The sequence below is a fragment of the Ixodes scapularis genome, unplaced genomic scaffold (assembly GCF_016920785.2).
Source record: "Ixodes scapularis isolate PalLabHiFi unplaced genomic scaffold, ASM1692078v2 PGA_scaffold6__148_contigs__length_123643588, whole genome shotgun sequence".
In the NCBI taxonomy this organism is placed as follows: domain Eukaryota; kingdom Metazoa; phylum Arthropoda; class Arachnida; order Ixodida; family Ixodidae; genus Ixodes; species Ixodes scapularis.
In genome coordinates, this window is record NW_024609881.1 from 108,056,847 (window position 1) to 108,067,376 (window position 10,530).

Genomic DNA, 10,530 nt, shown 5'->3' on the forward strand with positions numbered 1-10,530 from the left:
GCACGAGAGCACGAAGTCACTGCTTTGATAAGTTCTTCCACAAAGCGAGCACTCGGGCTAGAAATGCACGTCTCAAAGCTAGCCACGTGTCCACTCGCGCTTGTAGCTTTGGCTACAAAACATAAAAAAAGGTCAATTTGTAATTTGGGGACACTTCCTTCACTAAAAAGTGTCATAACCCTAAAATCAAGAAAACTTTACCCGAATTACCCTTTAACTTGCAACAATCTATATTATTTATGGTCGCGATTGGCGCTTTCAACTTTTTGAGCGCGTGGTTGTCCCGTATATACTTGCTGCAGATCGCGCCTGTCGCTTGGGCTTTACAACGAACGAGCAAAAAGTGGCGATTCCTCTTTGCGCGTGTTTGTAACACCTTGCTCTATCTTTTCACTCCATATTTCTCTCTATTTCTTTTTTATGGCAGGGAGGAGTGCACCTGGACCTGTACTATTGTCAGAGCAGACAGGGCATGTCGGCCACAGCAATCATGGTATGGTTCTCCAATCCAGCCCCCTACGAAACATCGTTATGTGGTCTGGAAAGTCTAGAAATGTACCCTTTCTATAGACAAACTACTTCTGTCCATTGAGAAAAAAAACTCAATTTGCTTGTTTTGTTGTTTTCCACAAAATATACCAGTCCTCCTCTTCTTCTCAACACCATTGCTGTCAATTGCCCCGCGTTCCCTGTTTATAGACGGAATTTTCTCCCTGAAACGATTGTACTCCAACCAGGGGTTTCCCCGGGAATTGAAATTAGGGGGTGTCAAAATGTTTAGGGGGGGGGGGGGGGGGGGGGGGGCATTGAGAATAGAGGAGTCGTGGCAAATTAAACAAATGCCTTCAGGAAAAAAAAAAAAAAAAGAAGAGAGTGTACAACTCCCTAGGGGGTGCAGGGAAATCACTGGTGACTCCAACTAACCAGGATAAATTCTGTGATTTTCGCAAGGCACACATCAAAAATGTTTAATTTCTACGTTCCTTCTAACTGCGACTTCTGCGGTGTGAAACTAGCACTGTGAACCGAACGCTCGCGGCCGTCGTGGCACATAAAATGCCGGCATGGCCGCGATCGACGTCACGTGCAAGCTATGTATAATGTGCATCTTGATAATTAATCAAACTGTTATATACGGACACTCTCACTGTTTACAGTCATGTATATATTCAACGACAGCTTGGGAAGCTCGCTCTCTGGCAATCTTATCGGCTCACGCATGCAGACTTAACCCTCCGATGTCACGGTCGGTATCGGTACCGCAGTGGCGCTGCCATCATACCCTTTGTAACGGGCGGTAGCTTGCGCCACCTAGCCTAAGTCTAAAAAGGCATGCGTGGACGCACTTCTTTTGAACTTGGTTTCTGCGCATGCGCAGTCACCCACGCCTGGTGTGGGCTTGTTTGTACAGAAGCGCGTTGGTGCATAATGCACTGAACCGAATTGAACACCCGAAGCGGGAGTGCTTGCCATTGGGAACCGAGTGCGTGACGCCGGACGCTGTCGGGATCTGCGGCGGCTCAACGAGTGCCTCGCGGCAGGCGCTGTCCATGGCACTGTTCCTGATGGTGAACCTGACGAAGAACCACTCGGACGTCTTCATGTACGTCCGCTACATCAGCTTCACCTATTCCCTGATGGGCGTGTACCTGGCCTGCCAGGGCCTCTTCAGCAGTCTCGACAGCTCGATCACCGTCTTTGTGAGTTCCTTCGAGTTCGACGAGGGACGGCCTTCGATGGATTTTGATATGGATATCATGTACGGAGAGTTGGAGATGGGGTCGCGACGGAGCATCGAGCTCTGATTGGAAGGTTTAGTGGGTAGGGCTGCCCTTGTCTCTAGGCGCGCCGATCAGAGCGAGCAAGAGCGTCGTCTGCTCATCGCGCGGTGTCTCGCGTTAGAACGCCGGAGGCGTTCGAGCAGTGAGTAGAACTGCCAGGTAACTGGCCTTTGGCTTTGCGTCTCTCCACTAATCCTTCCAATCAGAGCTCGGTGCTAGCTGACGCTCCCCGAACCCTTTCTCCTTCTCTCCCTCAGTTTCCCTCCTCTGATGCTGAGTCCCGAAATAACACTTCAGAAAACCGCAACTGAATGCGCCACGCCAAAGCTAACATTCACATTTCACCCGCACTTTCTCTCACCCGTAAAACTTTCAGGTTGAGCAGGCGCAGTATATTTAAAAAACAATAGGTCGCGCATTTTTTTTTTTTTTTTTTTTTTTGCTAGAGTGAGTTTTTACGGCATTCAACCAAACTTGTTGTAACCCGTCGAGAACAAGTTCGGAGTGTGGGAAAGCGATGAGGACAAAATTTTAAAATAATATAACTTCGCGAAAGAAAAAAAATTTGCCAGAGTCTGCTTATGTGTGGCGATGCGAAAGCATCACTGGGCACACCTTTAGTCAGCCGGAACCGTGGAGCCGCCGTGGCGTCGGGGAGCGTGCTCGTCTCGCACACCGAAAGCCCGGGTTCGATTCTCAGCAAATCTCCAAACACGGCTGTTTCGGAGATTTGTATTTGTCCTTTGTCCCCCTTGTTCCCTTCTCCGGGGATTATTTCGTCATACCGAAACGTACCAAATCAAAGTCGTTAATTTACTTTGTTCATAAGAACCTCCCAGAGAAAGTTGACTACGATCGCGAGCATTTTTGACGTGTTTTTTTCTCTTTGCGCCATCGGCCATTTTTGGTATCATCGCTCGGTCACGCTAGAGTCAAGGTCACGCCGCCGACGACGCCAGATTTTCGCGTAATGAGGCATGCAATACTTTCGCATAAAAATAAATGTTTGACCTATAATTTGGCTTAAAAGCTGGGCTAGCTGCATATATTGATCTGTTGAACCAATCTTTCTGCAACTCAGCTACCAGGAAGGTTTCTTTTCCGGCTAAATTTTAGTCCCTGATTTGTCTCAAAATTAGTTGAACAGATTAGTAAACACTGTGATCTCCTTTTCGCGAAGTAATGAAATTTTAGAAGTTGGCCTGACCGGCTGAGGGGATGTAGTGGCGACACTGAAACGTGACGTCAGAGGTTGTAATTTGGGGTACGTACAAGCTCGTCTTCAGAGGGTCACAAGAAGTTTGATGGTGTGTGGAATTTGTATGCTAAAGAAGCTCACGCCAGCAAAAATATTAAAAAATAAAAAAAAAACGAATAAAATACCGTGCTTTCTAGACTGCCCGAAAAAAAAAAAAATGGTGGATTTGGCATAACCGTTATTTTGCGTTTTCTCAATAGCTATTTTGATTTTAAATAACATGTCAAGAGTTTCAAAGCCTTGGAATTCTGAAATCGTGTTTAGTAAATAGCTAAAAAATAATAATAAAAAAACTTAAGTGTTTTTATAGTTACAATTGTTCTTCCTTTTATTTTCTCTCTCTCTCTTTGTTTGCCCAGTCGGTGACCTACTACGGATGCGGCTGCTTCTTGTTCCTCAGCGCAGGTTTCCTGATTTTCAGCCATGGCCACACCGAAGCCCTGGGTATCATCAGCGCTGTAGGCAGCGGCGTAGAGTTTCCATTTTCCCGGGGGGGGGGCAGACCCGGAATGTGGCTCAAAAAAAAAAGGGGGGGGAGAGGAGAAGAAGGTCCTTGTTTTATTTGTTGCGTGGGTTCTCCCCATAAGGGTCACCTGCAGCAGTCGGAGCCTTTACCGAGCATTTTGGTAAACCGGAGACTGGAGAAAAAGGGACAAGGACATAAACAAACGGACACGGACATTGTGACAGCTAACTACCTGGTGTCCCCAAATAAGACGCTCCGCAAAAGAATGACCCGGAAACTTCAGCGGTTTGACGCATCCAGTAGAAATTTCTCTGAATATGTGTTTTACTGGCCACATTTATGCAAACATATTGCAAGACTAAACTACCAGTACAAAAAAGTGAATCTTTTTTTTTTCTGCAGGGGTAGTTCGGGTCTAAAATTTTGTTGCATAAATGTGACCAGTAAAACACGTATTTCAGGAATATTCCTACTTGTTGCACCAAGGATCTAAATTTTGGGGGCTTTTTGTGTGTAAAGTGTATTTTGAGATGCCCATATAGTACCAAACTCCCCGAGTGGATACGCAGGCGCACCAAAAGTGTTAATCCTTTGATCCCTAGCAGACACAAGTTGCCGTCGGCAGGGCTTGTCTACGCGCACTCTCCGCCTGGAGGCACGCTCCCCACGCGGCGACCTTGCTGTCCGGGATGCTCGTTCCTTTCGGTGCGCCGCCTCGTGTAATTACTTTTTGACGAGCTGCACTTCGCTTTTCAACGCAGGGACCCATCGGAGAGCCATTCGTCTTAATTTTTACACAGGATACCGGACGAACTGTCACGTTCTTAGCCGAGTCGGAACTGGGCGAGTCGACTTCCTATGAGAACGGCTTACGTTTCAAGAATGTCAATGGGTTCTGAGTTTAGGTTTCCATTTGCGGTGTTCGTGTCGGCTCACGGTTTAAGTTTCAATTGAACTTCGCTTGGCCCCGCTCGTTATTCCGGGACTCCAATCACGATCCTTCAGTTGCTTCCGTCTCTTTGTCAAATAAGCCTCAACCCAGGGAGTTAATATAAAATAGTTTCCACAGGTAATAAGCTCCGGTGACCTTGCCTCAAAGGAAGTGATCAAGCACTTGCTATTCTACTGACTGTTTGCGGCGTATATGTATGAATGCCTTCCCTGGGAATGTTCGTGAAGCCTATTCAGAATAAAACGGAAAAGGGGAGCGGATTGTACCGCCTAGCGCCGCACTGTCCATACAAACGTTTTAAAAATGACAAAAGGAACACGTATCGGGCATGATGATTATTCTTTCCCCAAAGTTGGCCTTCGTAGAGACTCCGAAGGCCCAATCGCTCTCTTCCCCACAGGCTTTTGTTTCAAAGCAGTGTCCCTTTGTTTTTGTTGTGTTTTGCGATGCTGTTATTTGGCTTCTGGTGTGCATTTTATTGTCATGTTTTGTTTATTTTGTTAACACATGCAGCAGGGGAGAGTGGGGTAATGGTGGCACAAGAAGCTTTAATTATACGACTGACTTCAATTTTAAGAGGGCCAAAAATAATTCTCAGACGGTAGCAAAGACCATTTGATACCACTATACCTTGTGCGAAGCTGGGGTTACAAATTTTTCCGCCAAAAGTTGTTTTCTGGACGAGTATTCGAGTCGCTGTTCGGTGACAAGACTGGTAGTAAAGCCCTTCACTGACCAATCAAAAATGTGTACAATATTTTCTTGGCCGAAAGGGCATTCATTTGTAGACGCGCAAGAAATTAAAATTTTTTTCTTGGCGAGCAGGTCTGCAGAATCAGTCACTGACTCACTGTGTCGGGGATGCTTCCTATTCTCAGAAGCATTTTTGTTGTCTAAAAACCGACAGAGATGTCGCGACGCTTTCAAGACTTTTTTTAGCCTGTCATAGCTGAAGCGGGCACTTCAGCTGTTCATTCAGACAACATATTCCGCGCATCTAACTCCGTCTGAGGGGAATTTTCCACTGAATGTCTGACCTGTCACTGTCCCGAGATCCACCATTTAAAAGCCTGAAAGGACGTAAGAAGCGGGAATAAACATTCCCCTGTGAAATAGCTGCCAGTCAGGACGGCCAACAGTCCACTGTCGATGGGCGCAGACCCAAGCCAAGCTCTTTAAAAAAAATCCCGGGCCGGGGCCGGGGGGGGCTCTGCCCCCCCGTGAAGCCGTCCGGGGGGGGCACGAGCCCCACTGCCCCCCCGTAGTTGGCGCTTATGGCTGTAGGTGTATACTTGCGTCGCGTGCCTTCGCAGCTATAGTGTCCTTGGACGCATCCGATGGGCCTTTCCAGGCAATCAAATACTGTCCGTAAAATCAACACTTAAAAGAAAAAGAGGTATATAAAAAAATAACTTTCAGCCTTTCTACTCTGGTGAAGAAGGAAGGCCAGCGAAGCTGTACTATGGTGGGAATGAAGTAATGGCCGGCCGCAAGACGGCAAGCCAGATTGGAAAGGCTCGAAAGGTTGCCGCCATCTATGGGCGACGGCGGCAACCAGACAACCGGTTGTCTGGTTGCCGCCGTCGCCCATAGATGGCGGCATACCTGTCCAGAGTTCTCTATCGTCATTTGTTTGCTGACGGACACGATCCTGGGGAAACTAGCATTGACCACAGCTCCGCTGTGAAGCCGACCGCTTTTACGCCTGCTACGCTTCGTTATATGTACCCTCGCCTCAACTATCATTCTGTTTTCTATACAGACCGTTACCATCCTGAAAACGATAGTATTCAACGTGGTACCTCAGCGCTGTAACGATTGCCTGTTAACATGTTTTGGGTAATGTACCTTGCACCTTGCGTAGAGACCAACGCGCCGTTTACGAACACGCCCGCGATCGCCCATGCGCAGTTACGACAGCGGCAGGACGTCAGAGCCGCCTGTGTGTCGTTTTGAAAAGTTACGGGATACTTCTCGTTCGGCTACTCAGATCTCTGGTCTGGTTCTTGCAGCTCTTCAGCATTGTCCTCGGACTCCTGATGGCCATCTACATGATGTTCGGCTCCAAGATGTAGCACGGCCTCGCCGCGATAAATAAATACCTGCCGTGCTCGTCTAAATGGATGCGGCGCCAACAACTCGTTCGACCTTGTTCGGAAACGATTGATGGATGAAAATCATCGAAGAGTTGCGAAAGAAAAAGAAACGCGATAAGAGGGAAATTTCTTTATTTCATTTAATTTTATTTCCTTAATGGGCCGAGGCACTCCATTGAGAGCACCGCATGAGGGGGGAATATCATATTATCGCAATAAAGGAACACGGAAACACTTCCGAGAGCAAAAGTATGGCAGTAGTAATGACATTACTGTAATAAAATTAGAGTAATTACATTTTCGTGGTAATGGGTAATGAATTACTTTCTTGGACGGGTAATTAAGTAATGTAATGCATTACTTTAGGGCAGTAGTTTCAAGGAGATTACACATTTTGTAATTACTCGTGTTAAAAATGTGATATACAGTTTGAAAAAAAAGGACATGCCATTTATCTGGTGTAAAAAAATGGTAAAAGGCAATAAAAAAAAGTTGCAACTTGAGCCTAAATCTTGAGACGTGGGACCACGAGACATGCGAAGACGGCCCCGAAAGGCAAAGCTTTGAGGACGTTGCTGGACCTTGGTCACGGTTGCCGGGTGAAACCCTGTCTGGGATGTTCCGGCTTTACAATGCGCACAGCACACTGCAGCAAGGCCAGCAGATTTTAAAGCCCGTGAAGGCGAACTAAGGACAGGACACACCGGTAAATGGAATGCTTAACTTTCTACGAAATGATTGACATCGCAAAGGTTTTCTCGCTAATCCCCGGAACTAGCGATAGCGAAGGTTCTGGGGGTTGAAAGATGTGGAAAGCAGACGCTGCGCTGTGGTAAAATGGTCTTCTTTTTTTTTTTTTTTTTTTAATATTATTTGCTTTTTGTATTTTGTGTTTACTTTTCTCTCCTGCCTCGCCCAGATTATCGTCACCCTGAATGTCACGTCAATGCCATGTGCTATGTCTTCTAAGAAAAAATTTTGGCAGAAGTGTTTCTCTCCATAAGATACACGGCTGCTTGGTAAAAAGAGTGCGAGCACCTCGGTTGTTGCAACCTAAGAACGAAAGGCGAGGGTAAGACGGGCCGGGGAGGAGGAAGCGGACGGAACGCTGGAGAAGAGAGGGGGAAACCTCCTTCTCTCTTTAGCGTTCCGTCTGCTTCCTCCTCCCCGGCCCGTCTTACCCTCGCCCTTCGTTCTTAGGTTGCAACGGACTTCTCGACCTTGAGGGAACAGTCTGAAGAATCGGTTACTACCGCTTTTGGAAGTGCAAAAACAACACCTTTTTGTTGTTGTCTATCTTTGTTTCTTGAGAGTCTTGTGGGTAAGGGAATGGCGAATCCTATTTGCAGCAGATTACATAAGTAGCTCTGTGGCGAATTCCACCCCAGTCCATGAGCTCCTGCGAGGACGAGTTACCATGACCAGGGGCGGATGCAGGCATTTCCTGAGGGGGGTTCAGGTGTTGGTCAACGTACCATATGTTTAGGAACCCCCTCTCCCTCGTTTCACGCCCTAAATTTTACACATGCAGAAATCAAGAGGGGAGTCGGGACATCCGGACCCCCCCCCCCCCCCCCCCTCTAAATCCGCCCCTGACCATGACCCGACCTATCACCGTAACTTGCAAGTTATATCCGCCAGGTACGAATACGTTATCGGCCAACGTGAAAGCTTCGTCAAACCTTCGGAAACAACTGCAGGTAAGTTCATTGTTGCATTGTATTTCAATATAGAGAGTCTCTAGATTTTTAAACTTGAGGAAGAAAACGAGAAGGGACGGACAAACACAAACGGACAAACTTGTTTGTCCGTCCCTTCTCGTTTTCTTCCTCAAGTTTACTTATCCATACCAACCCGCTCGTTCTGTCCTTTCTCTAGATTTGTTTCGAGCTGATCTCTTTTTTAAAAAGGCGTGACCGGTGCGAGATTATTGTTTTCACTGCATCTGTACCGAGCTTGTAGGACATTTGGTGGGAGGATAACCGTCACGACCGCCTCTTTCCACTCCTCCCACCTCTTTCCACTTTAGTAGTGCAAATGCTGGAGAGGAGGCGACCTCCTCTCCACCGTTCGCTCTGCTGAAGTGGAAAGGGGTGGGAGGAGCTTCCACCTCGTCCTTTGCAACTCAAGAAGGTAGTGCGAGGGTAAGACCAGAGTAAGACGGGCCGGGGAGGATGAAGCAGACGGAACGCTAAAGAGCGAAGGAGCTTTCCCCCTCTCTTCTCCAGCTTTCCGTCTGCTTCCTCCTCCCCGGCCCGTCTTACCCTCGCCCTACCTTCTTGATTTGCAAAGGACTATAGCTTTATCATCAACACAACTGACACGGATAAGTCTCAAAACGCAGCTGAAACAATTTTATTTCACAGAGAGAGAAATATGCCAACCGCCACTGACGGTTTGCACCCTCCTCCACCTCCCCTTTTCCTTTTCCCTTTCTCTCCTAAAACCCCGCACGATCCAACTTGACCTAAAGACAGGAAATACCACCGCCTCTCCAACGGGTGGCATTCAGAACGTCGAAAATCAAAATGACGAATTATCGGAATGCCAAAAGTTAAACCACCAAAAATTAAAAAAAAAAAACAAAAAAAAAAAACGAAAATACAAAAAGCCGTAAATTAAAAAAAAAAAAGGAAAAAAAAAACGAAAATGCAAAACATTGAAACATCAAAATGCTGGCATCACCTGGTTATAGTGTAAGATAAAGTTTCTTGGCAATGTGATCAAAGTTAGGGGAGAGGTTCCGCCGGCCGATGTGCACGCGCTTTCGATGAAAGGCTTCGCATAATTCAAGCCTTCAAGAAAGGAAAAATATATTTCTGAATATCTCGTCGCATAGCAGAGCGATTTCTCGTTTATTGCATTTCAGACAGATAAGTTGTGTGCACTTTCTCGAAGAAAGCTTAGGACGCCGACATTGTGCCGGTTGCCCAGAGCAGCTGGCAGACGAATTTCGCGCAACTTTTGCTTCTTGCTTTGTGAGCGGCGGGGTTGGCCTCTGATCTCTCCCTTGATGTCGTCTTCGACTCTAGCTTGCTCCTTTTTCATGGTGGTGATGAGCCGGAAGACGCCAACCAATATCTCCCATCGTCGGTGCCATAGTAAAATACGAAATTCTACATCAGTTTAATCTACTGTTACTGGTGCCTTTGCAGAACGGGTTAAACAGGCTCGTGTCAGTGGAAAGTGATCTGGCGGAAAACGCGTCATTTCTTTTTCACGTGGTTTTCCGCGTTATGTCTTTTCGGCATTTCAATTTTTCAACTTTTCGGCGTTCAGACGTTCGGCCTTTTCATAATTCGGCCTTTTGATTTTCGGCGTTTTGATAGGGACCCCTCTCCAACAAAAGACGAGACAGACCCGCGCGTCAACATGTCAACGTTCAGATAGCCGTATATGAATCTGCCTTCTCCGGCGCTTACTTGCAAAGACGCCTGACTAATGCAGTTTCTCCTTCACCACCCTTTTTATGTCATTACTCTCCTTTTCCGAAATCCCTACGTTTTTTTCAGGTCGGCAAAATCCCTACTTTTTTTTTTCCAGGTTCAAACACAGCTTGGTGACTGTTGCGCGACGGACCAGGCGGATTTTTTCGCCTGGTCCGCACCAGTCACCTAACTGTGTTTGGAGATTTGTGTTTTGTCCTTTGTCCCTCTTGTTCCCCTACTCCAGAGATTATTTTCGTCATTCTTGTCCAGCTCGCTTGCAACTTTGCATTTAACTGCATGATAACCATGTAGTGTACGAAGGTTTTCAGTTTTGTTACTCCCACAGCTCCTACCATTAGAGATGACACAAGAATGAAGCAAGTAGCCATGCTCACAAAGTCAGCGGTAACCACAGATATCTAAACGCAAAGTCATGCAACCTCACCCCTAGAGTACGTCTGCTCGAACCGAAACCAAAACTATACAAAGTTATGAGCTACCGGCTACCGGCTAGCCGCTGTCAAAGAGAGCCCCAGCCGAAGCGATCCA

The 10,530-nt window shown here is 46.9% G+C and overlaps 1 protein-coding gene across 2 annotated transcripts in view; it reads left to right on the forward strand.

The window, feature by feature from the left end:
• LOC8050867 overlaps positions 1 to 6,890 on the forward strand; it is an 11,995-nt gene extending 5,105 nt beyond the window's left edge. For both annotated transcript variants that reach the window (XM_042294425.1, XM_042294424.1), the window contains exons 2-5: positions 428 to 493; positions 1,542 to 1,700; positions 3,399 to 3,497; positions 6,470 to 6,890. In XM_042294425.1, the coding sequence (XP_042150359.1) occupies positions 473 to 493; positions 1,542 to 1,700; positions 3,399 to 3,497; positions 6,470 to 6,532 (342 nt within the window). In that variant the 5' untranslated portion in view covers positions 428 to 472 and the 3' untranslated portion in view covers positions 6,533 to 6,890. The remainder of the gene's footprint in view (positions 1 to 427; positions 494 to 1,541; positions 1,701 to 3,398; positions 3,498 to 6,469) is intronic.
• Positions 6,891 to 10,530: the final 3,640 nt, after the last annotated feature.